The sequence below is a fragment of the Panthera onca genome, chromosome A1, assembly GCF_046562875.1.
Source record: "Panthera onca isolate mPanOnc1 chromosome A1, mPanOnc1 haplotype 2, whole genome shotgun sequence".
Taxonomy (NCBI): domain Eukaryota; kingdom Metazoa; phylum Chordata; class Mammalia; order Carnivora; family Felidae; genus Panthera; species Panthera onca.
Genome location: NC_138339.1, coordinates 33763087 through 33789469, shown reverse-complemented (window position 1 = coordinate 33789469; position 26383 = coordinate 33763087). Strand labels below are relative to the sequence as shown.

At 40.4% G+C, this 26383-nt stretch overlaps 1 protein-coding gene across 1 annotated transcript in view; it reads left to right on the top strand.

Moving 5' to 3' along the window:
- Window positions 1-26383, top strand: part of OXCT1 (3-oxoacid CoA-transferase 1) — a 137533-nt gene that overhangs the window by 2078 nt on the left and 109072 nt on the right. The window contains exons 2-5 of the mRNA XM_078445145.2: window positions 6908-7016; window positions 8101-8191; window positions 18518-18653; window positions 22201-22350. Coding sequence (XP_078301271.2) covers window positions 6908-7016; window positions 8101-8191; window positions 18518-18653; window positions 22201-22350 — 486 coding nt within the window. The remainder of the gene's footprint in view (window positions 1-6907; window positions 7017-8100; window positions 8192-18517; window positions 18654-22200; window positions 22351-26383) is intronic.

Here is a 26383-nt window from a genome sequence, read left to right as displayed (position 1 = left end):
GGTGCCTCTCTTGTCTCTTGATTTTAGCTCAGTGTCATGGTATCAGGATTGCCCCTCCCCTTCCCTTGGGCTCCATGCTGACAAATCAGAGCTTGCTTGGAATTCTCTGTGCCTCTCCCCCTGCTCTTGCTCAGGCTCTTTCTCTCTCAAAATAAATAAACCAACATTAAAAAAAAAAATTAGAGGCTGTACCTCATTAAAAGTTCATATGAGGGTCCAAAGTTTCTTCCTTTCCAGTTTGATTGTCATAGATCCAAGTGCCTGCATGCAGGTGTTTCTTCAGGCTTGGCACTTGGCATTACGATTATTTAGTTCTTGAATTCTCATCTCTAACTTCCCTTAAACTTTAACACTTGGGTGCTTGTTTAACTTTTCAAATGTATACGTTGACTGCTTAACAAGATGAAAGTTTCTGGTTGTCAGGAACAATATCATATACCTTATTCTCCAACACTTTTTAAAAAAATTTTTAAATGTTTATTTATTTTTGAGAGAGAGAGAAAGAGAGAGCATGAGCAGGGAAGGGCAGAAGAGGGAGACAGAGGATCCAAAGTGAGCTCTGCAATGACAGCAGGGAGGCCCAATGTGGGGCTCGAACCCATCAACGCAAGATCATGACCTGAGTTGAAGTCAGTGGCTCACCTGATATGACCACACAGGCACCCTCCATCCCTTTCAACATTACATACTATCAGGCATAATATAGACACTCAATACATGTTTAATATATGGATGAAAGAACTCTGGACAAACAGAAATAGTAACCTTGAGAACTTTTTTGCTGAACATAACCAACAGCCCAAATGAGATGGTGTATGTGTTGTGTGTGTGTTTGTCAAGTCTCTCAAACTTGAGTGAGCCTCAGGAGTGCCTGGAGGCTTTATATCAGAGAGGTTGCAGGGTCCAGCCGGGTGGGTGGGGCTTGAAGCACACTTTGCATAAATGAGTTCCCAGGTGATATTGATGCTTTGGGTCTGAGGACTACATTTCAGAGCCATTGGCATGGACTTAGATTTGAATAGACTATCTGAAGTTATCTTTCTTCTCCATTACTATTTTAGAGAGAGCATTTAATACTATTTTCCATTTACTGGGGAAAATTATTACTAGAAAAAGATCCTCAAACTACCATTAATACTTTATTTACCTTTCTTTCTTGAACTTATTTTTTCCCATATCTCCCTTCAATTCCATTCTCCCCTGAGCTGCAGTCCTGGTACAACTTACTGGTCAGCTCCACCTGGATGCCACTTAGTGCTTCAAGCTCTTTCTGACCCAAAATGACCCAGCCACAAAGTGGCTTTTTCCTCCCTTGTTTTGTTTTGTTTTCATTATGGCTAACCGTACCAGTATCCATCCAGTGTGTAAGCTAGAAGTCTTGGTATCCTTCTTTCCTCCCCTCTTCCCTCCACCTCCAGTTGATAAGCGATGCCATGTGTGTACCTTTCCTGAAATTTCTGCGGGTCTGTCCTTGGTACTCTTTCCCAGCAACCATCTATTCCTTACGGCTCCCTGATTGGATATTACAGTTGTATTTAAGTTTTTGTAATTATTTAATGACTATTAGCCTGAGTAGTTTTTAAGTTTCATCCGTGCAGGGACTATGCCAGAGTGTTTTCTTTTTCCTTTTTTTTTTTAAGATTTATTTATTTTGAGAGAAAGAGAGAGCATGGGGGAGGGGCAAAGGGAGGGAGAGAGAGACAGTCCCAAGCAGGCTCCATACTGTCATCTCAGAGCCCAATGTGGGGCTTAAACCCATGAACCATGAGATAATGACCTGAGCCAAAACCAAGAGCCAGGTGCTTACTCAACTGAGCCACCCAGGTGCCCCCTGAGTAGTTTTCTGTTTAATCCTGTATTCCAGTATTTAGTATGTTTGATGCAAAATGGATATTTTTTTGATCAAATGGGTGAATGAAACAATGATTTCCTCTGCCACTTTCATGTCTCAGGCTTTCATAGGAGTTGTGACATCTCTGTTTCAAAAGCTTTGCTGTCCCTTCCTCATTGAAGGATGAAGTTGAAATTCTAGTATGGTCCTTAACGCCTTCCACAACCTGTCTCAGTCTCCTTTTCTAGCCTTATCTTCACAAGCTTCTCTCCATGGGACCTGATCCCACATGTCCTTGAGCAAACACAGTGAGAGCCTTATATCTCCATGCCTTTACTCCTGCTTCTTCTCTTTCTGGATTCCCCATCCTCATTAATATTTTAACTCTTGGCAAGCTCCTCGTGCTTTCTGATCTACCAGGCAGAATGCATCACTCCTTCACCTGTGCTCCTTTAAAGTGCTGGGCATCAATCCATCATTGGAATAGAACATGTATGTTCCCTCAGAAACAGTATGCTCCTGCTTTAGAGAATTGCCTAGTGTCAGTAATTCCCTGTGAGCTCCTTGCAAGTTATTTATTCATGTTATAAGTGTGTAACTGGTAGTGTTTAGTTTAAGGTGAACATTCTACCTTTTGACAGATACTTGTCCCGTAATGGACCATCATCAAAGCATTTCACACTAAACGCACTAAAGCATTTCAACACGTCATCACCTCTGCTTGGCCGTGGTACTCTATGCTCCTTGCCAAGTGTGTGTGTTTAGCTACCTACGTATTACTGTCTTTTCCTCCCAAGAGGGTCCTCTTCATCTCTCTCCATATGACTTCTGTTCCCCACTTCTGTGGATCAAACTTTCAACTGAAGTGGGCAGTATCGGTCTTCCTGTGTCCTGATTTATTTAACTGTAAGGTGACAAGGTCAGTATCACCTGGGTGTACAGTTCCATATCATTAAGATACGATAATTTAAAGATAAAAAAGCAATATGCTGTGTTGAGTTTCCCTTAAAGGACTTCAAAATGAAGTGCATTTTTTTGAAGTTCTGGAGCATTGAATGACAAGAAAAAAAGAAATTTAGGCACAAGAAGTAATGGTGGAAGTGGTAAGAAAGGAAGGAGATTCTGAGTTGGGAAGCCATGAGATGAAATTTAGGCTCAACTGTGAAATCAGTTTTCAGATTCTAAATGCAAGAATTTGAACCAGAGGACAAAGAGTGAAGATGGAGAGGATTTTAAAAAAAGAAATAGATTAAATAGAAAAAAATTTGTAGTGTAAGAATTTTGATTATTTCTTGCACTTCAGTACTTTGATCTTTTGTGGTACAGTCATTTTTATTTCCTTCCTCCAGTAGCAATAGCAGAAACTAGTGGCAACATAAAGTGAAATTTTGCAGAAGGTGGGAGAGTGGAAAAGCAAAATGAAATACACTAGGTGAATATTAAAGAAGACCTTGGTGAAAAAAATTATCCTCAGAATAAATAGATGTTGAAGCTGAACAGTTCATCACTCTTTGTTCTTTTGGTAACCTCTGCAAACTTGAAGGCTATTAGCAGATGGTACTTGGGTCTTTTTACCTCATTGTTCTAGCATTTTAGAAGACATGTCAATTTATGAGCAGCATAGAGCTTCACTTTGAATTCAGTTACCTAAGAAAAAAGGCACCTCTCCTGCTTAGTCTTAGAGGGTGTTAGCAGTGATGCTCCTTGACTCCCAAAGCCTGGGGGTATGGGAGAGAATGTGGGCAGGGAGAAAGCCTGTTCAGAAAACAAACCCAGAGGCTTTCCCTAGGATGCTGCTCCCCCCCCCCCCCCCCCCCCCCCCCCCCCGCCCCACGCCCAGACTTGAAGCCTTAAAGATACACAGGAAACATCCTGGTGCAACTGGTTTCAGACACCGTGCTTCCTCTTTGCCTCCCTACCTGCATGCATGCTTCTAGCTTGCCTGGTAATCTTTGAATACTTAGAATGGCAAATTTGACTACAAATAAAATAAACGTGTTCAAATAATCTTAAAGCTAGGACCCATTTTTCAAACCCTCAACAAAAACGGTGTGGATTAATTTGCTCTAGCATGGGTCATGCTAAAAAAATTCTTTGTCAAATCAGTAATATGTACATACATGTGTGTATGAGTAGGGTACAGCAGGGAGGTTAAAAATGAAAACTGGGGTGCCTGGGTGGCTCAGTCGGCTAAGCGTCTGACTTCAGCTCAGGTCATGATCTCATGACGGTTCATGAGTTCGAGCCCTGCGTCGGGCTCTGTGCTGACAGCTCAGAGCCTGGAGCCTGCTTCAGATTCTGTGTTTCCCTCTCTCTCTCTCTCTGCCCCCCCCAGGCTCCCCCCCCCAGGATCCCCCCCCCCAATCTCCCCCCCCCAATCTCTCTTTCAAAAATAGATAAACTTAAAAAAAATTTTTTAAATGAGAACTAAACTCCAATCAATGACAAGTTAATCTTCTCCAAAAGAAGCAAACATCCCCAGGGTATCTTCTGTAGTCCAAGCCCAGGACTGAGGCCAGGGCTGAGTGTTTCTGCTATACCATTACTTAATCCTCACTGTATCCTTGAGAAACAACTGTCATCCTTTTGTAAATTTAAAACCCACCCCCCCCCCCAACCCCCGATTTTGCAATTTTCTCAGTGTCATGCAATTGTGGTTGAACTGGAATTTGAAACAAAGGTATTTTTGACCCCGGGATTACTGGAGTGTGGCCCATTAAGCCACGCTATTGATTTCTCAGCAAGTAGATATCAACTGTCAATATAACAGATAGCAAAAGTCAACAAACATTCACCGAATGTGTGAAAAATGAAAAAAACAAAGTTGGACATAAATTCTTAAGTATATTGAGCCATTCTCCCATTCCCTGCAAACATTGAGCATCTATTTGTGTTTAGCTTTTCATTATCTGGATAAATGTGAGACACTTGAGTCTTTTCTAAAATACTTCTGAGGTATTTTTTTTCAAGGTGTGGGGCAAGTGTTTCAATAATTTCTGACTAATGAAGATACTAGTTTTCAGCTGAAACAGAGGAACAGAAGACCTGTCAAGTCTGTTTATGCTTTTGTTTCTCCTTGTGAACCCCAAAAGTGTCCTGGATGTAGGAGAAATGAGTTTTCTTTTGACTTCCTCTCTACAGGATTCGTGTTTCTTAGTCTATAGATAAGTAGTTCAGGGTGATCTCTCCCCTAGACTGCTTAGGTGTAGATGAATTCTTTTATTTTCTTCCTCCTCCTCCTGCTGACGCCCTGACTCTTCACCAGCACCCCCACTTTTTTTTTTTTGGTAAGAGATAGGATTAGCATTAATTTATATATTTCATGTTTTTACACTTTTTCCCCAATTTTACTGAGATATAATGGACAAACAACACTAAGTTTAAGGTGTACAGAGCAATGACTTGACTTGTCCTTCACTGTTTAGTGAAGATAATGACAGTAGAGTTCCTCGTGAAAAAATAGGGTATTCATAATGATTTGTTGTCTCTAAATAATGAAATAGAGTAAGATTAGGGCTTTTAAAAAACAGGGAAAGGAGCATATTGTGGTAGAAGGACTCTGTGATGAAGGCCAAAACCTGGGATCTGGTCTTGCTGTAACACAGTGTTGGGTACATTACAATTACAAAATCTTACTCAGCTTCAGAAACTTGACCTGTAAATAGAATTGGTAGGATTAGAATACCTGTGTCTTTTTCTTTTTTCTATTTTCAAGGAGACATTCTTAACTTTATTTTGTGATTCATCTGTTGGCCTCTTTATTGAGGCTATTGAACTTTTCATTTCCAGGATTTAAAAAAAATATTCGGTGTTCAAATAGAATCCAATAAATCCTTGCTACTGAGGATGGGACAGAGAAGTAAGCTGTCTGCAGCTCAGCCTATTTCCTTTCTAGCTCTGCCTCCTTTTATTTTTGGCATTTGGGTGGTGTGCCAGGTCGTACCCCCTGTGTTTGCCTGACCTGGCTGAAGGTTGAATTTAAAGGGACAAAAGTCATCTGTGTAACCTTTGCAGATCTTGTTTGGCTTTCAGTATAGTTCTCTTAAAGGCAATAGGCTTTTGTAGTAATTGACACTTTTTATGAAAGAAGTTTATAGAGGAAGAAAAGAATGCTAGAAACTTACTAATGCCATTACCTTGACCCCATAGGTCGTCTGTCAAAGACTGGTAAGGCAGTGTGTGTGAGTTTACAACACTTACAGACCTTTTAACATGGCAGCATATGAGGAGTCAAGAGCCATGCTCTTTACTCCTTCTCTTTTTAGGTTGAATGTATAAAAGGAAATAAAGGATAAGTGACATTGATTATGAATGATTACAACACAGTGAACTCTGATTTTCTCCTGTCCATACTGTGTATGAAGCATAAAGAGAGAAACCGTTTAAAACTGATTGTGAATATTCACTAGATAACCCGTTTTGCACCGAATAGATCACTGTGGTAAGACTAGGCACGCCTCCCTCATAGGTCATAGTCTCTTATTTTTTGCAGCATCTATAAACTCCAAGCACCATAGGGGGATGGATCTTTTTGTGTGCTGGTCATTACTTGTCCTCTTAGGAGGCATTCGCTGACCTAAGACTGGGTCAGGGCCCAACTACGTATTTGTATATGGGTTAGACCATATCTGATCTCCAGGGCAGCAGTCATGTCTTAGCATTTACTGGATGGAAGTAAGCACCATAGTAGTTGGCACATAGTAAGCTCTCAATGAATATTTGTTGACCGAATGGAAGGTTAGCTCACTATCAGAAACTGATGCTTGATGACATCATTATTGTGAATCTGAGTCCCAGTGTATGGGCTATCAACTTTCAGTGTTTTGGGTGGCCACAAATGACACAGAATTTTCCTTTATATAATGGAATGTATCCATCATGATCACAAGGGAAGTCCGTTGATAGTGTGTGGATAGGGTATGTCCTTTCTACTCTTACAGTGAATTATTTGCAGCCCCACTCTTTCTTTCAAAGAGCAGATAGTGAAATTATCATTGCATATATAAAAAGTGAATGTATATGCAAAGATATGTCTCTAAATGATTATTCACTTAAAAATTTTTAAAAATATTTTAGGGATGTGTTGGCTACTTTTCAACCAGTACACATCACCATACCAAATTTTATACAGATCCAGTGGAAGCTGTAAAAGACATCCCTGATGGTGCAACGATTCTGGTTGGTGGTGAGTAATAGTATTGTTTTCTTTTTGTGATGGTAACATTCTTATGTTTTTAGCAAAGCAGGGAAATCAAAGTGGCAAAGCTATGTAGATTAAAAATGCCAATTATTTTATTATTAATTCACTATTTTGTTTTTATTCATAATAAATTCAGCATGTTATGTAATTATTAGTTAAAGGTTTATTAAGTATAGTACTTAATGTTGTAGGTTTTATTTCTTTTTGTGTTTCTTTTTCTATTATTTTGAAAAGCTGAAGCTTAAAATGGATGTCTTATTAGTAGCTTTGAAAACATTCCTAGATCCTTTGGAATCCTGTTTAACTTAAAACATCTGCATTGATCTCTTCATCCCTTAGCTAGCCACTCCTTTGGTTATTCCTCATTTTAGGAGATAGAAAGCATAAATGCACCTATCTATTATTGAGGCCTCTGAGTTCTATTGCTTCACCTTGCTTGGAATGTCTTTTGGAACCATGGTCTCACACTCATTAAACTTGCTGCCTGATTCTTGTGATTTTTTTTTTTTTTTTTAAATTTCTAGGCCTTGGTTGTAGGCTAGCCTTATTTTTAGGGCTGCTCTTCATTCATTCATCCATTCAACTGATCAGTCATTGAATGTCCATTTTAAACCTAATACTATTTGACAAATTGTGGAAGATACAAAGAAGTAAAAGTCATTAGTCTAGGCTTCTGATTCTGCAAAACTCTACTGAAGCATATAAAACAAACATGCTTGAATAAGTAGGTACATAAAGGTTGAATTCTAAACTCTAGATATGCAGTAAAGTATAAGATACGCAATGTGTAACCATCGTGTAGCCATATTAGCAGGTTGCATTTGTCTTTATTCTTAAGGTTCAAAGATTTGACGGTGATGTCTGGTGCTACACAATGGTCCAGAACATTTGGATACAGCTGTGTAGCCGTTTATTGAGTTGATGAGATATGTCTATATTTCACTTAGTAGATCTAATAATGTGCTTTGCATTTTTTTTTTTCTTTTTTAAGGGAAAAGAGTAACACGTAGATTTCTCTGAAAGAACATTATCCTCTTCACAAATCATTTGTCTTTTTCACTTACTATAGGTTTTGGGTTATGTGGGATTCCAGAGAACCTTATAGGAGCTTTACTAAAGACTGGAGTAAAAGGGCTGACTGCAGTCAGCAACAATGCAGGGTAAGTGTGCATTTTTAAAACAATTGGCTTGAAACAAATGACAGTTCTCTATAATATTTATACAAAGTTTAAGAATGAAATGAAAATTTTCCTCATTTTATGAGCAACATGCTCAAGTATCAAAAGATAGTTTTTAACAAGCTCAAGAGTTAGAGGTTACATTTCTTCAAATATTTTTGGTACCATTCTTCATAATCATAAGTAAAACAGACTTGCATAAATGTGTCTCTTAATCTGATGTGCTTTTATTTTTCTAAATTTCAAATATATTATTAAAGTTAAGATATGTATTTTCAAATTGAATCTTTCATTTTATAATTCAGAGATGTCCCTTTATATTTTGTTATAGATCATTCTGTATAGTGGAAGATTTCAAGCGGTTTGAAATATGTTTCAAGTCTTTCCTTCGGTTATACCATATTCTAGATGATATGTAAGGTTATCATTAATCATTAAAAATGTTGCTGGTCTTGGTAGAAGGAGGAGGATATGCAGCCAGCACTTAAGACAGTAGGGTCTCAATCAAAGTGGTCAACAATAAGCTATCACATTTTGATAATGGCATGCACATTAAGATATGTTATGAAGAAAAAAAGTATTTTTACATAAAGCGATAAGTTATCAGTTTTCTTTCAACAGTGAAAGACTTGGAAGAAAAAAACTGAAAAATTAACTAAATTTGCAGTTTAGCCTAGTACCATAAATGCAATTTAGAATAAATTGTACCAATTGTTTAAGACAGGAGACAGATCCTACATTTGTGCTCATGTTTTCTTTGCTGAGTTTATTTATGCTCTTGTTTTCATCTAGAAGGTTCTCCCACCTTTTCTCTGCATATCCACATCTTTCCCATTTTTCAGGATCCAACTCAGGTTGTACATCCTCAAAGAAACCTTATCCAATTAAAGAACTTCTCTAGACTTACTGATTTTGCCCCTTTCTGGGTTCCTTTGGAGACTTCTAGCATTTCTTTGTATACTGAATTGTATTTATTCCCTGAGGTATATTACAGACTGCTCTTTTGCTTAAAGTAGTTTTTTCTTCCGTACTATGCTGAGCCTGAGGCACAGAGTCACTAAGTGCTGGAACTGGATGGGTTTGTAGAGGTTATCTGTTCTAGTTCCCTCATTTAACAGAGGAAACTCATTTGTAAATAGGGAAGTGACTTGTTCATGATCACTTGATATTTCTTAAACCCGTCCCATGCCCTGTGAACTTACTTTGTACTTATTAAAAATACTTTTGACTATCAGTACTTTGTTGGGTGTTCCAGCTAGCTCAGTGCTTACAAGAAATGGTATAAATCAGTGTAAATTCTTGATGCAGAGTAAGTACTGATAACCACACAAATCTTGAACATGAAGAAGGCACTTTGCATATCCTCATTGGCAGTTGATTCTCTCAATTAGGTGGGTTTAAATCCTAGAGGCCTATGGCAACGAGGGCTTTGTTTTGGCCATTAGAGTCAGACAAATAAGGAAAACTTAGCATTGCTCTGTTGGAGAACCAAAGATAGTTTGAAATGTTGAGTAAATGGAGAGAACTTAGAAGTAATAACTTCTCTCTCATTTAGAAAAAGGCTTTTTATGGAAGGATCTGCCCACATTGGAAGTCTTTCAAAGGTCAGGACTCCTGATTGTTTTTATTTTGTTTTTAGTTATGAAAGGGACCTGTTGCCATGAGGTACCACTTACCTCCCTGGGTATGTAGCATTAACTGTTAGTCTTGATGAGATAAACTTTCCCCCTCATGATCACTTAGATGAATCAGTACTTTGATATGGATTGATTAGGAAGGTAGGAAAAATTGAAACCATGCTTTTCATTATTTTTTAAAAGACTTTGATATATGAATTACAAGCCTGTATGAGCAAAAAGTTTTACAATATACTATATATCAACCAATTCAAAAGTAAGGGAAGATTAGGTGTGTTATATTAATCACACTCATTTCCTCATGACAAGATTATTTTATTAATTTTTTTTAAAGTTTATTCTGAGAGATAGAGAGAGGGAGGGCATGTGCACAAGCATGAGTGGAGGGAACAGAGAGACACAGACAGAGACAGAATTCCAAGCAGCCTTGTGAGGTGGTGACCTGAGCCAAAATCAAGAGTGGGATGCTTGAATGAAATATGGCCCTTTGTAGCAACGTAGATGGAACTGGAGAGTGTGATGCTAAGTGAAATAAGCCATACAGAGAAAGACAGATACCATATGTTTTCACTCTTATGTGGATCCTGAGAAACTTAACAGAAACCCATAGGGGAGGGGAAGGAAAAAAAAAAAAAAAAGAGGTTAGAGTGGGAGAGAGCCAAAGCATAAGAGACTCTTAAAAACTCAGAACAAACTGAGGGTTGATGGGGGGTGGGAGGGAGGGGTGGGTAGGTGATGGGCATTGAAGAGGGCATCTTTTGGGATGAGCACTGGGTGTTGTATGGAAACCAATTTGACAATAAATTTCGTATATTAAAAAAAAGAGTGGGATGCTTAACTGAGCCACCCAGGTGCCCCATGACGATTATTTTAGATTACACTTCTCGCAGGTGGGAATTTAGACAACTCCAAGGACAGTCCAGCTTACGTGCAGAAGCCGAGTAAATACTATCTGAAGATATATATGCCCCTGTGCTTGTGGTTATAATACTGTTGCTTATATATGGTATTATAGTAGTCAGTTATAGGAACTCTGTGAGGGCCCAATGAGCATTTTTTCACTCTAAATAAAATTTCTGTTTCTGCACCAGTGATTTTGAACCAGAAAGTAAAGGCAGGTGGCTCCTTCACAGTGGCCACTTTATTATTTGTTGAGGCAGCTGCGGCTTTGTAGGGCTCAATGGAGAGAGAATGTGCCATCTTGTCTGATTATAAGCATTCCTCTAAGATTTGATTATTTTGTCTGGGAAGGGCTAACCACTTCCTGGGATGTATACTTGAACTTCTCTGCTTAGCTCATGGAAGGGAATGTTCACTTGTTCCATTTAACTGTGTCATAAACTAATGTTTTGTCCAAATATAGCATTGTCTTCTCTTTTGATATTCTTGATACTATCAAAGTAAAAACTGTAATTGAGATTTAAGTATGCCTAAAATGAGAGCAAAGAAGAGAAATACAGCTTGGTAAATGGTTGCAAATTCATTTTTATTAGAGTTTTGTTTTAGCAAGAATTTCCAATTAATGAGATTTCAGAAAATTAAAATTCAGAAAATGAAATTTTTTTTTTAAATGTTTATTTCTTTTTGAGACAGAGAGAGACAGAGCATGAACGGGGGAGGAGCAGAGAGAGAGAGGGAGACACAGAATCCGAAGCAGGCTCCGGGCTCTGAGCTGTCAGCACAGAGCCCGACGCGGGGCTCAAACTCACGGACCATGAGATCGTGACCTGGGCCGAAGTCGGATGCTTAACCGACTGAGCCACCCAGGCGCCCCCAGAAAATGAAATTTTAGATTCAAAGAATGAAAAATACTTTTGGAACATTTATGTCTTCCATGAAACACATGGATGTATCTACTGAATTCTTGGTTTTAGACTTTTTTTTAACCACTGAAATGTTTGAAACCCGAGTTTGTTGTACTATAGGAGGAAGGTCAAATCTCTCTCTCCTTAGGTGTGCTAGAAAAATGTTGGGTTCTAAAGGCAAGCAAGATAATCTCTTTTAAATTCCATCAAAATGACCTTTAATATCAGAGAGCTGCGAGGTGCCTTATTACACACGTTTCTCTACTAGGAATGGTATATTTCTCATTTGCAAAAGACAACATGTGTATTTCTTTTCTCTTTATATTGTAAAGGTCTTACCTTTTTCATTTTTATATTGTCAGTGTCTGATACACAGGAAGAAGGGATGTATGTTTGCTGAATTGGGGAGTTAGAAAGTATGTGGAAGGAAGACACTCTTACTATAAGCTATCTAACAGTATTTTTCGAGGTATGTGCACTAACTCTATACCTGGTCAGGGGTAGCCTGGGCTGAGCATTTTATGCTCAGTTTATGCTTTGATGCCATGCCAGGTTGTTAATCCAGGAAGAAAGCAAAGGCCAAATATACATAGTTCCCAGAGCCAAGATCAACAAATACAGAGAATTCATCTCCAGACAGAGCCAAGTTCAAACGTGTAATGGGTTGAAAAAGCCAAACAGAGAGCCATGAGAGGGTGGCTAGAAAAATTTCCGAAGTCAGTGAATTGGGCAAGTACATTCTAGTTTATCATATGGACCTATATAGTTGAAGGGAATTTTGGGTATTTAAAACTACAGAAAGCAAATGGACTATATTCACCTTCATGGATTATTTTATTGTTACAACTTTATTTAGAGAGGGCTCCAGGGGATATCGATGGTGCTCTGATACTGGGTAATTGAAGAGAGTTTACCAAAGGGACTCTCTCTAAAGGAGAGGTTAAGGTTGAGGGAAAGCGACATGAGTATTGAATTTCCCTGGAGTTAATAACAGAAGAACTGTTACCACCAGCCTTAGGCCTGAAGAATGAGGGGAAGGGGCTGCCAGGACCTGGGAGAAAGCTTTATGGAGACGGCTATCCAATGTGCTGCAGCTTGCCAGGGAGAGTCAGGGTAATATAAATCCCGATATCCTTCTCTTCTTACCTGGTCAGAAGCCAGAGGGCAGGTTAGCCCCCTGATTCAGTCTAGAGTCAGCCATCCTGGCACAGGGAAGGCAGGAGATCAGAGAATGGGTCTGGACAGGCATATAGAAAATAATCCAGCATAAGGACTTGGTGATTTTCATTTTTATTAGAGATGAGCTAGTAAGGAGGGGGAAAGTGAAATCAAGCAATAAATTTATTCAATGAACATTCTGTGTTTATGTAGTACCCTCTGTGTGTTGCATTGGCTTTCAGGTGCTTGGGAGTACAACAGTGAATGAGACACCAAGTTCCCTGCATTTGTGGACCTTACATGCCAATGGGGAGAGGCAGACAATAAATAGGAAACATAACAAACAAGCAAATTTTCCAGTATGTTAGAAGGTTATAGTGCTGTGGGGAAAAAAAAGAAAAAGAGCAAGAAAGGGGGACTGGGAGCGTGAAAATAGATCCGCAGTTTTCAGTATAAAATCAGGCAATCAGCAGCACCTGGGTGGTTGTGTCGGTTAAACCGATTAAATCGGTTAAATGTCATCAGACTCTTGGTTTGGGCTCCGAGTTTGAGTCCCATTTCTGGCTCCGTGTTGATAATGCAGAGGCTGCTTGGGATTCTCTCTCTCTCCCCATTTCTCTGCTCCTTCCCCGCTCACCCTCTCCCTTTTCTTTCTCTCAAAATAAATAAACATTTAAAAATTAAAAAAAAACAAAACAAAACCAAGGGAGGGACTCATTGAGGTGACAGTTGACCAGAGACTTGAAAGAAGTGAGGGGGGAACCTTGTGTTACCTGGGGAGGAGTTTGTGAGTCAGGGAAAGGCCAGCACAAAGGCCTTGGGCAGTATGCCTGGGGTTTTGAGGGATAGTGAGGAGGTCAGCAGAAGAAAAGGGAGCAAGAAGGAAATGGGTGGAATGAGGTCTGAGACTAAAGGGCATCCCATCTTACGAGGCCTTGCAGGCCACTCTAGAGATCTCTGCTTTCACATAAATACATGAATGCCATTGCAGCATTTAAGACGGAGCAGTAATGTGATCTGACACACTTTGTTTTTTTTTTTTTTTTTTTTTTTTTTTAATTTTTTTTTTTTTTCAACGTTTATTTATTTTTGGGACAGAGAGAGACAGAGCATGAACGGGGGAGGGACAGAGAGAGAGGGAGACACAGAATCGGAAACAGGCTCCAGGCTCTGAGCCATCAGCCCAGAGCCTGACGCGGGGCTCGAACTCACGGACCGTGAGATCGTGACCTGGCTGAAGTCGGACGCTTAACCGACTGCGCCACCCAGGCGCCCCCTGACACACTTTGTTTTTATACTTATGTTTTTGGTCACCATTTTGTGAGTGGATTACAGGGTGCGGGGGTAGAAGCAGGGAAGGTTGCTGCAGGATTGAGACAGCAGATGGTGCAGGTCATGGAGGAGGAAGTGGGAAATGCTTGGATTCTGGATGGGATTTGAAAGTAGAGTCAGGATTTTCCAATATAGTTGATGTAGAGTATGAAAGAGAAGTGACAAGTCATTACTTTTGTACAGAAGATCTGTTAGGTTGGGGCAGGCTGCAGGTGGAACTGAATGTAGGGGAATGGAATTATTAACCTGAAGAAGTGAAGGCCCAGTTAGGTATTAGGGGGCAAACAGGGAGAATGCATTGTGTGTGAGTGTGGGGAAGAACTACCTTTCCAAGAGACAGGGAATCTGAGGTGATTGGCGCCCCCTAGTGCCAATCGCATTATTAGTCTTGAGGGGATTGGCTCCGTATCTCAAAAGTACACTCTTGAAAATACTTCTTGAGGCTTTAGTTTTCTTTTGAATCAAGCGAGGATAAATCATGTAACTATTCTTTTATGCTCCTGGTGCATCGGAAATGTTATCAGATTCATTACTGGAGGCTAGAACTGTAAACACGTTTAGCAAATGGTTACTTGGACTACTTTGAGGAATTCAGTGTGTCCGGGCTGCCTGGTGGAGGTTAGAGGCTTGGAAATGCAACATGCTGAGAATTAGGAGTCAGCTGAGCAGGATGGGCACTTGTGAGCATGAGGAGTGGGGGGATGGGTGAGTGAAGTGGAGGTGGGAGAAAAGGAGGTTGTTAGAAGAAACGTCAGTGGTTTGTCACACAAGGAACCGTACGTACTTATCCCTGTCCTAGTCAAACAAGTCAACAAACAAGTCATACTAGGGATCAGTAGACTAATTTCACACCAGTGCATTCTCCCACTATGTTCCATTGCCAGAGTCAGAATTCTGGGGTGGGTCTGTATCTACACCAAGTCTGTGAGTGATTTTACCCTAATTATCCCTTGATTTGTCTCTTTTTCTCCACTTCTGTTGTTGCTACCTTAGTTCAGAACCCCGTCTTTGCTTGTTTGGATTATTTCAAGCCTTTTAACTGATCTCCCTGCCTTTTTTTGTTTGTTTTTTGTTTTTTTAAATCACTGAACCTCTCTGATTGTATACCCTGTCACTTTCCACTGAAAATTATTCACAAGGTCTCCCATCTCCTTCAGGATGCAATCCTAATTCCTTGGTGTGACTCATGTGACAGGTCACAAGCTGGCCTGCCATGCACCTCTCTTGCTCACTTCCGCTTTCGATCCATACTGCGGTCGCGTTCAGCATGCAGCCAGTCACACCACTGTGCACCTTTGCAAAGCTGCCCATCTGCCTCTTTGGCTCATCGCTTCCACACCTCTACTCCTCTCTCAAAGACTTTTTTCTTCAAGTCTGTTCCAGCGTCACTTTCCGTAAGCTTATTCTGACCTCTTACTCCTCTCTGTTGGGTGACCTTCAGTGTTCTCATCACACTTGATGTAGACCTCTCTTAGCATATCTCTCCCTCTATTGTAATCATAGGGTTACTTGTTTATTTCTTGATATCTTAGAGTTTCCCCTGGCCCAGGACCCACATAGCCCTGGGGTGCAGGAACAACTTGGTAAATGACTGTTGGATGAGTGAGCCACGTAGAAGACCCACGCTCCATAGGGGAGAGGCCATCGGAGCACTAAGGGGATTAGGAGGGAGAGATCATGAATGAAGTCTTCTGTTTCTGGGAGGAACTCTGGCTTTATCACGATATTCGTTCTTTAAAGTGGCTTTATAGTAGCATAATACAGAGTAACGTAGAAAAGTGCTTATATCACAGGTGTAAAGTTTGAAAAATTTTTATAGGCTGCAGACCCATGTAACCAACCCCCAGCTTCTTTACATGGAACATGACCAGTATACCAGAAAGCCCTCCTCATGCTTCTTCTAGTCACTTCCTTTCCCACCACTGAACTTAACCGTTATCGTACTTCTGATCTTATACATTAGTTTTGTCTGACTTTGAACTTCATATAGAAGGAATAATGCAGTAAGTACTCTTTTGTGGTTCTTTTGCTTGACATTTTGTCTATCTGTGAGAGCCATCCATTGTTGCCAGGGGTTGTTGATGATTCATTCTCCTTGCTGTGTGGCATTCCAACATGTGGCGATACCACAGTTTGTCTGTTCTGCTGTTGGGTAATATTGAGGAGGCTCCAGTTTTTTGGCCATCAGGAACAGTGCTACTGTTTTTGTTGTTTGATGAACGTAAGTGTGCATTGCTGTTGGATATAGACCCAGGAGGGGAATTGCTGACATAGCATATCCCTATGTCCAACATTAATAGAAACTGCTAATAATTTTTCAAAAGCGGTTGGGGGACGCCTGAGTGGCTCAGTTGGTTAAGCGCCCGACACTTGATCTCTGTTCAGGTCATGATCTCACGGTTTGTGAGGTCAAGCCCTATGTCAGGCTCTGTACTGACAGCATGGAGCCTGCTTGGGATTCTGTCTCTCCCTCTCTCTGCCCCTTCCCTGCCTGCAATATCTTTCTCTTTCTCTCTCTCAAAATAAATAAATCAACTTAAAAAAAAAAAAAAAGTGGTTGGATCAGTTTACATTCCCCTCCTCATATGTGAGAGTTCTGGGTGTTTTACATTCTTTCCAACACGTGGTATTTCCTTTTTTTAAATTTAGCCATTCTTTCATGTTTACAGTGGTTCTCATTGTGGTTTTTACCATAGTTCTTATAAAAATAGTTTTATAGCTTAAGTTTAAGCATTCTTCATTATCTTAGAAATGTTTATCTAGTGGTTAGAGCAGTTTTGAAACACTTAAAGAGAGGGATAAGGTGACTAAAAACAGGAAAGTATTCATTCGGTTATTAATCTGTCTTGTCACATTGACTTTGCTTGAAATTCTAGATGTATTTTGTTTTGAAAAAGAATAGACATAAATAAGAAAGGCATAAACTTAGAGACCTTCACTTAATGAAAAAGCCAATACTATACGCACCATTTCTAAGAAGAAATTGTACTCCAGTGTCAATTATAGGCTCATATGTGGTAACTAAATGTACCACTCTGGTGAGTGATGTTCATAATAGGGTAGGCTATGCATGTGTGGGGTCAAGGGTATTTGGGAAATCTCTGTACCTTCCTCTCAGTGTAGTTATAAACCTAATACTGCGCTAAAAAAGATAAAGTCTTAAATAAAATTTAAAAGAGAATAAATTGAACTCCAACCTTAGAAATATTTTTTTTTAGTTTATTTATTTATTTTGAGAGAGAGAGAGAATGAGCAGGGGAGGGGCAGAGAGAGAGGGGGACAGAGGATCTGAAGCGGGGTCTGTGCTGACAGCAGAGAGCCCAATGCAGGGCTCCAACTTGTGAACTGTGAAATCATGACCTGAGCCAAAGTCAGACGCTTAAGCCACGGAGCCACCCAGACACCCCTGAACTCTAACCTTAATAGAAATATTAAACCATATTATATAAAACTTACTAGCTAACGGATAACAACATTATTCTTGCTGCCTATAATCTTTTCACTGGTTTGTGATTAATTTCCTGATTTTTTTGTTATTGTTGTTAAAAATGTTTAAGTGTTTAAATCTTCTTGACCTAAATATCTGTGGTATAGGGAAAATGTTCATAGTTATTTATAATTTGGGTCCAAATTTCAAGAATATGCTGTTCTTCTTTCTTTTAAATATGAGAATGCCTTGGGGCGCCTGGGTGGCTCAGTCGGTTAAGCGTCCGACTTCGGCTCAGGTCATGGTCTCACGGTCCGTGGGTTCGAGCCCCGCATCAGGCTCGGTGCTGACAGCTCAGAGCCTGGAGCCTGTTTCAGATTCTGTGTCTCCTTCTCTCTGTGACCCTCCCCCGTTCATGCTCTGTCTCTCTCTGTCTCAAAAATAAATAAACGTTTAAAAAAAAATTAAAAAAAAAATATGAGAATGCCTTGCTCGCTTTTTAGGACAGAATGAATTTCTCCATTTGGAGCTAGTGCAGATCAGGAGCGTGGCATTGCTTTTCTTTTACATTTGCCTTCAAAGTGTGAGGCAAGATCCAACTCATCTCTGCTTGTCTTCCACCCTGGCATCACTTTGCAGCAGTGGGAAGAATGAAAGGTGCAGGGTAGACTTGTAGGATTGGTGTGGCTTTGGATACTGGCTGTGTCACCCAAGATCTTGCCAGAAATCACTTAAAGGCTTAGAGCTTTCGTTTCCTTAGCTGTAAAATAAGAAAAGAATAGCTACCTTGCAAGGTTCTTTGGGTGGTGGGGGACTGAGAGAATATGCGTGAAATGCCCGGCAGGAGGGAATCCTTTAACTTAATAACATTTCATGTTTGTGAAGTCTGGGATATTAGTGTTCTCTCTGATATTCCTTTGATTGCAAGCTGCTTGCATTTTTCTTCTAGGGTTGACAACTTTGGCTTGGGCCTTTTACTCCGATCCAAGCAGATAAAACGCATGGTGTCTTCGTACGTTGGAGAAAATGCAGAATTTGAACGACAGTACTTGAGTGGTGAATTAGAAGTAGAGCTGACACCTCAGGTAAGAAGATTTCTCTGCTTCTCTTACACAGCAGTAACTTATTTTAAAATTTACCTTTTCCCCTTTGGGAATTGTCCTTTGCAAGACAGGTAAGGCAGAGAGGATTCAGTTTTGCCAGACCAAGGAAACTTGTTTGTAGGTCACACCTGTTGATGTCTAGACTATTATTTTCTGTTGCTGTGCATGGGGGAAAAAAAAAAAAAGGGAGGTATTTCTAGTAAAAATATCTAGGCTCCAGGATAAATTTTTAAGTTCAGCCCTATGATCTACATTGTGCCGGAAGCCTGCAGTAGGACTTGCCGAGATGCTGGGGGATTGTCCTGAGAGTCCGTTCCTGTGAATCATAGAATGAGAAATCTGTGAGGAATATGTTCTTGCTGAGACATCAGGAAAGTGGAGCCCATGGAGGGTAGAACTGGGTGTGTCCCAGAATAAGTGCTGGAATCAGGGCCTGGGTCTCCAGGGAATTGATGTCAGTTACCAAACAAGCCAGTTACTGCAGTTAATCTGGCAAGTCTCCACTCCCTTCTTACACTACGTCTTAACTGCTTGAAGAGTTTGTCATAGAGGAAACTTTTTGAAGTCATTTGGGTAAAACAGGGCTCTACAGGTTACATATGCATTTGTCATCTTTTTTTTTAAGTTTATTTATTTTGAGAGACAAAGCGTGGGTCGGGGAGGGGCAGATAGAGGGAGAGAGAGAGAATCCCAAGCAGGCTCTGCAGCATCAGCACAGAGCTCAATGTGGGGCCCAAACCCACAAACCTCAACATCATGACCTGAGCCAAAGTTGGACACTTAACCGACTGAGCCACCCAGGTGCCCCTAGACACTTGTCTTCTAATTTGACATCATCTGCCTTCATCTCTGAAATTGAACCCACCACTCTGCTTTATTTTTGTCAACAGAATCATTATTACCGCTAACTTCACTACATTGGTAATGATGTGATCTAGCAGAATTAAAAAAATCAATAATTAACTCTCAGTATATGCTTGTCTAGAGACAGCAATGCAGGGGAGAACCGTCTTGTACCTGAGGCTATACAACATTACGCGGGTCATGCTCTGTCACTCTGCAGTGTTGTTGGGAGCGGTGTTTGTCACAGCCTCCCACTGTGCCTGGCGTTTATCTGGTTTTCCTTTAAAATGAAAATAACAAAAGGTATCCTGTCTTAGTCTGCTTGCACTGCTGTAACAAACTAGGTGGCTCACGCAAGAGAAAGTGATTTCTCATTGTTCTGGCAGGTGGGAAGTACAAGATCAAGGTACAGGCTGATGTGATTCTTGGTAGAGGGGAGGAGGGCGGGGAGAGACAGAGGACGCACACTTGCAAATGAGGACTCTGGGCTCTCTTATTATAAAGACACTAATACTGTTGGATCAGGGCCCTATCCTTATGACTTCATTTAACCTTAATGACCTCCATAAAGGCCGTGTCTCCAGATACAGTCACATGGGGGTTAGGGCTTCAACATACGCATTTGCGGTGGACACAATTCAGTCGATAGCATATACTTTTCCTCTTCACGTTGTAGGTTGAGATCCCTTTTCCTCTGGGTTGTGGAGCCCTTGAAAATAATTTCAGTTACTTCTTTTATCTTTTGCATTACCCCTTATTTTGTCAGAGGGCATGTACATGGGTGTTCCTTAGTATTTCTTTTATATTCTTTAAGCTGAAAGAGGTCGGTGTCTCTCTGCCCACTTTGTGCCAGGTACACAGACATCGGCTCTGGCACCTTGTTTTGCAGCCTGTGAGCCAGAGAAGCGTTGATAAAGTGGTAGGGGTGAGGACTCCCTTCGGGGTTTGGATGCAGGGGGCTGGTGGTACCTGCAGAGAGCCTGTATGTAGAAATTGTCCACTTTTAGGCTCTTGCCCAGATGGACAGAGAGAAGGAATAGAGGTATTCAAGAAGGGTGGACATAAAAAATATTTTATGGTAGGGGCTGTTATTATGGTTGTTTTGATGGTTTAATTTTGTGAATGTTATTAACTTAAAATGGAGTTATCTCTGTCCATTAAATGGAATAGAGAAACCATTATCTGGAAGATTTTCAGTTATGCCTCAAATCCTGCCTTCCCCAGATTATCCCACCTACTTCAATGACTGAGTGTCTGAAGTCCCAACTTTTAGTGCCTGCTTTGAGTTTAGTATTTGAAGGCCCCAGCTAAAGTAGAAATTGTTTTCACAGATAAAGTAGAAATTTGTTTTCCGTATTAACATATTGTCATTAATACCTAAATCAATTCTTACTACTGAATGGCCAGTTAGTTATCTAGCATGAATATGATGTAGCTAGACCATAACAATAGGTTTCAGTGTTAGGGAGGGTATCAGGAAATATTCAGGGCCAGAGTTGTTCCCCTGTGGGGAAAATTGGGTGGAAAAGTAGTTGGGGGAAGGAGGGAACTAGGGAAATCAGGTTTAAATCTCTGGTACCTAGGAATGTGATAAAGATGATCAAAAGAGGGTACAAGAAACTTTGCATACAGCTGTTTCTACCCGGAGATAGAATTTAAAGTACTCTTAGCTTTTAAAAACCAAATTACTAGGGCATGTGGGTGGCTCAGTCAGTTAAGTGTCCGACTTGGGCTCAGGTCATGATCTCATAGTTCGTGATTTCGAGCCCCACATTGGTCTCTGTGTTGTCAGCACAGAACTCATTTCAGATCCTCCGTTTTCCTCTCTCTCTGCCCCTCCCCTGCTTGCTGTCTCCCTCTCTCTCTCAAAAATAAATAAACAAACAAACAAACAGAAAAACCAACAAATTACCTATATGTTGTATAATCTTTGCTTAACTTCGGATTTTTTCTTCATTAGATAATGTGTTAGATGAAATGCTTATAAGAATGTTTTGGAATAAACAAAGTGAACATATTATTATATAATAATGGCATTGTTATCAATGATAAGATTCAGGCTATACCTACATACGGCACACAGTAAAACACAACATTTAAATACATGTTTTTCAATAAATATAAATTATATACTTCAGGCTTAAAAATTGATTTTACAGATAGACTGATGCAGATTATGATGTCAGGAGAGCAGTGGGCGCCAGAAAGCTGAGATCCTGATTATACAAACAAGCAGTTACATTTGAATGTGGGTTAAGAATTGAGAGATTGTTGGGGCACCTGGGTGGCTCAGTCGGTTGAGTGTCCGACCTGGGCTCAGGTCATGATCTCGCCATCCGTGAGTTCAGGCTCCGCGTCAGGCTTTGTGCTGACAGCTCAGAGCCTGGAGCCTGCTGCGGATTTTGTCTCCCTCTCTCTCTGCCCCTCCCCCACTCACGCTGTCTCTCAAAAATGAATAAACGTTAAAAAAAAAAAAAGAATTGAGAGATTGTTGTCTAGAGGTGCAGTACTTGTTTTAAATTAATATAGCATACAGTGTTCGTGAAATACAGCAATATACAATGCTCGGTCTGATTTAGAATGATAAACTTCTAGAGAGAGGAACCATGTCTGTACGTGTTTCTGTATCCACATACAGAAGTGTGCTTAATGAACTTTTTATGGTGTGCTGATTGCTCACTTGTAGGGCACGCTTGCGGAGCGGATTCGTGCAGGTGGGGCTGGAGTTCCTGCATTTTACACCAGCACCGGGTACGGGACCCTGGTGCAACAAGGAGGGTCACCGATCAAATACAACAAGGATGGCAGCATTGCCATTGCCAGTAAGCCGAGAGAGGTAAGAAGGACTCTGGTCCAGGTAGCGCTGGGACTCTCTTTCAGTGTAGGATTCCAGCTGGACTTAGTGGGTAGATAAGGATTCAATCACTTCAGTGTGAGAAGACACTGTCCTTCATTTATGTGAATACGCTAGGTAACATTTCTAGCTAAAACTGAGCATCCTCTAGTAATTAAAATCACGTAGAGAAACTAGAATAAATAAATGAGAAGAAAAGAAACTGTAATCTATATAAGATGTGTGAGCCAAGATTAGTTTTCTGATAAGTGTTAACAAATGTAAGAGCATTTATAACTTCTGACTATGCGTATGTGGAAGATAGAGTAGATGTGTGATATATATCATAGCAAACTCTTCATGCTCAAGCCCCTAGTGACTGTGGATGAAGGAATTAAAAAAAAAAAAAAAAGACATCGTATGTTTGCATGCAATATTGAAAAGTAGGGGACCGTTGTAATTACATAATAGAACATTTATACCGTCTCCTTTATCCTTCATTTTGTATAGTGGACATACGGAGCTGATGGAGTACTTCAGTTATATTTACAGTGCTGGGTAGGATGGAGTACGCTAGGTAGCTTCACTCACATACTAGAAAAGAGTGGAACTCTAGATACAGAAATTTGAGATACTTAGATTTGAGCCAGTTTTAAAAATTACACAGGCCGGTATTCCATTACTGTATTTTCAGTACCTCTTGCTTCTCTCTGGCCACATGGCTCAAAAGCAGGAACACAGGTTGCAGAAATGCTGAGCTTAGCTCTAAGGAAGTGACAACTTAGTAAATCAAGGGACCTCTTATCACTTACGGTGATTTTTATAAACTTTTTTTTTTTTTTTTTGCTTATAGGGATGTTAGCTCTGCACCTCCATATTTTGAGAGAAGATAAAAGGTCATTGAACATGCCCCTTGCTGTTCACTGTCTCTAGCAGTGTCCTCCATCTGGAGCTTTGCCTTTCTGCTTAGAATGACCTATATTGACTCAAAGCTTTGATTAACATTTTTTTTTTTTATATTCTATCTTGCTCCTTTACTACCTAATTAGGTTTAAAAAGTTTTTGACAAAGTAAGACAGGAGTCTAATTATTAAAATGGATCTTAGTGATGTAGATAATGATGCTCAGAAAAATCGGGTTAATACTTTGAGAGTTTGCTAGAAGTTACAGCATTAACTCGCCTTAGGAAAACATAGGATAGACTAGAGTCTGTCCTGAATGCCTGGGCCTGGAGTCAGGTGCACAAACCTAATAGTTTTGTACTTTTGTCTCAATTACCTAGGAATGTGACAAATAATTTCTTGAAATGATTCTTGTTAGCTCTTTACTTCCCCTACTTGTGGTAGAAAGAGGAGGTGAGTAAATGCCTTAGTTCAGTGACATTTATTAAGGTCCTACTCTTTGCCTGGCACTAGCCTAAGTATGGTAGAAAAGGCGATGATCTAGACCCAGGCCCCCTCTAGTGGAAGAACTGACAAGGAATGAATTAACAAACACGTAATGTCAGTGACGAAAGTGCTGTGAAGAAAAATCCCGTAGTGTAAGGGCAGAGAGAATGGTCAGTGGCCAGGGAGGTTGTGTTCCAGATTGGGTCCAGGGAAACCTCTGTGAGGAAGTGACAGTTGGTAGATACAGAAATGAAACAAGGGAATGAGTCGGGTGAGGATTATAGGGTTGTGCTCTGGTCAGAAGGAGGAGAGAGGACAAGGTCCTGCGGCAGGATAGCCCAGTTTGTGGAACAGCAGGACAGTGAGACCAGAACAGCATAAATGAGGCAGAGAGTGGTAGGATGGGAGGCTGAAACGAGGCTGCAGCCAGCTCGTGTGAGTTTGGGTTTTACTGAGTGCAATGAGAGGTTCCAAAGTGGGAGAGTAATGTAGTCCAAGTTCCATTTTGGAAGCATCACTGTGGCTGCTGGGTAGTTTTCTGGTAGGGGTACAAGAGCAGAAGCAGTGAGAGAGCTTAAGAGACTGTTGTATCCATCCAGGTGGGAGTGGAAGTTGTTTAGACTGAGCTGAAACGGTGGAACTTGTGGGGAAGGGGTTGGAATCCAGACATACGTTGATGGCAGAGCTAGTAGGATTTACCAATGGATTGGTTGTGGGCTATGAGGAAAGACAAGAACCAAGCCTGCTGCTTTTTGAGATGGGCGAAGTACGGGGGTGATCAAAGAGCCCTGTCTGGGACTGGGTCCGTTTGACATGTCCTTTAGGCTCCAGCAAAAGCTGCTCAGTAGTCTCTAGCTTGGGGAGGGTTTAGAGCTGGGATAGGGGATTGGAGCCATCAGCGTGTAGTAGTTAAATCTGTGGAACTGGATGAGTGTCTAGGGCTGGAGTGCAGGTAGAGAAAACCTCTTTTACATTTGAAGGGTGGGAAGAGTGAAAAGAGAAGCAAAGAAGGGGAAAGTATCTAGTCTGTGAAGAGAAAATCAAGGGGAGTGTGGCAACTTGAAAGACAAGGGAGATCTTACAAAGTGGGGAGTGATCAGCACTGTCCCATTGAGAAGAGGTGGTGTAACAGGAGGGGGCATTGAGCCCTGGTGACCTTAAAGAATGATTTTTCTAGGGGTGCCTGGCTGGCTTAGTCAGAAGAGCATGTGACTCTTGATCTCGGAGTCATGAGTTCCTACATTAGGTGTAAAGATTACTTAAATAAACAAACAAACTTGAAAAGAAAAAAAAAGATTTTTCTGGAAGGGAGGATTTTTCTGGAATGATAGAAATTTGATCAGAGTGGATTTGAGAAAGGGCTGAAAAAAGAGGAAGTGGCAATCGGGGCAAACAGAACTCTTTCAAGTGAGTGTAATAGTGTGGCAAAACCAATCCCTTCCCTGTTTTAAAATTTTAGAATGTCAGCACTCAGTAACTGCTGGTTTGTAGACCCATCAGGAAATTGTATAGTTGGAATAGGGCAAAAAAAGTCGGTTTTTTCACATTGCCCTGGGTTAGCATATATTTAGATCTGTATGTGGGTTTCCAGATCTGTATGCAGCATACTCTCATCTATGATCATTAGTGTTTACAGTAATGACTTTGAAATACACAGGGCTCTTGAAAAAGCTGTATGTTGATGTGCAGTTTATAAATAGCTTTTGTATGACTTATCTAAGTTTCATATTAATAAGATCCTCCATCAGTGATCCCCTAAATCCATTAATATTTTCTAGCAGAAAGTGGGATAAAGCCTTTAAAGAAGCTGTTGATTAAGAAGCGATTTCTGCTTTAAACCATAAAGAAAAGTAACTATACAGAACTTTCTCTTGAAGTTTTCTGTGATATGCATGCAGTTCGTCCACTAGAGGGCGTAGTATGAGCGAGAATGGAGCTCTGCCTTCCTATGGCTCCAATCCCGTGTAGGATGGGGCACAGCATTGACGTTGTTTTTTTTCTTTGTTTCAATTCCCAGAGCTAAACCCCCAAGAAGAAAAAAGGAACAAAATTCCATGGCATAGTTTTACTTTATGCTGCTTCTTCCCTCTCCCCTTTCCATGTGTAGTAGAATTAAAAGGCAATACAATACAGAAGTCAATAGCATTCCATTAAACAGTAACGATAGAAAAGGAGGTGTAATAGAATAACATACAACTTTCATGGTAGCATAAAAACACCATGAAGTACCTATGAATAAACCTAAAAAACGTATACAAAGTTTTTTTGGGGGAAGAATTATCAAGCAATTCAAACAAGTAAAAGATTTCAAAAAATATAGGCGTGTATTTAACTCATGGGTGGAAAGATGGGGCACATCAGTTCTCCAATGTCATCTACAGGTTCTAGGAATTCCAATTAATATCTCAACAGATGGTTATAGATTAGTTAGAGATGAATGGATTTTTATAACTATTTTATGTACAAAATACATTGACGATTTTATGAGGCTTATATAGTTTTTTTTCCTGGGGTGGAGGAAATGTTCAATGTATATAACTTATGCACATAAATAATGAGTGCTAACACAGTCTGTGCCTTTGGCATATAGAACTTGCAGTTCCTCCAGTTTACTAAGCTCTCTCTTGCTGCTGAGTCTCTGCACATGC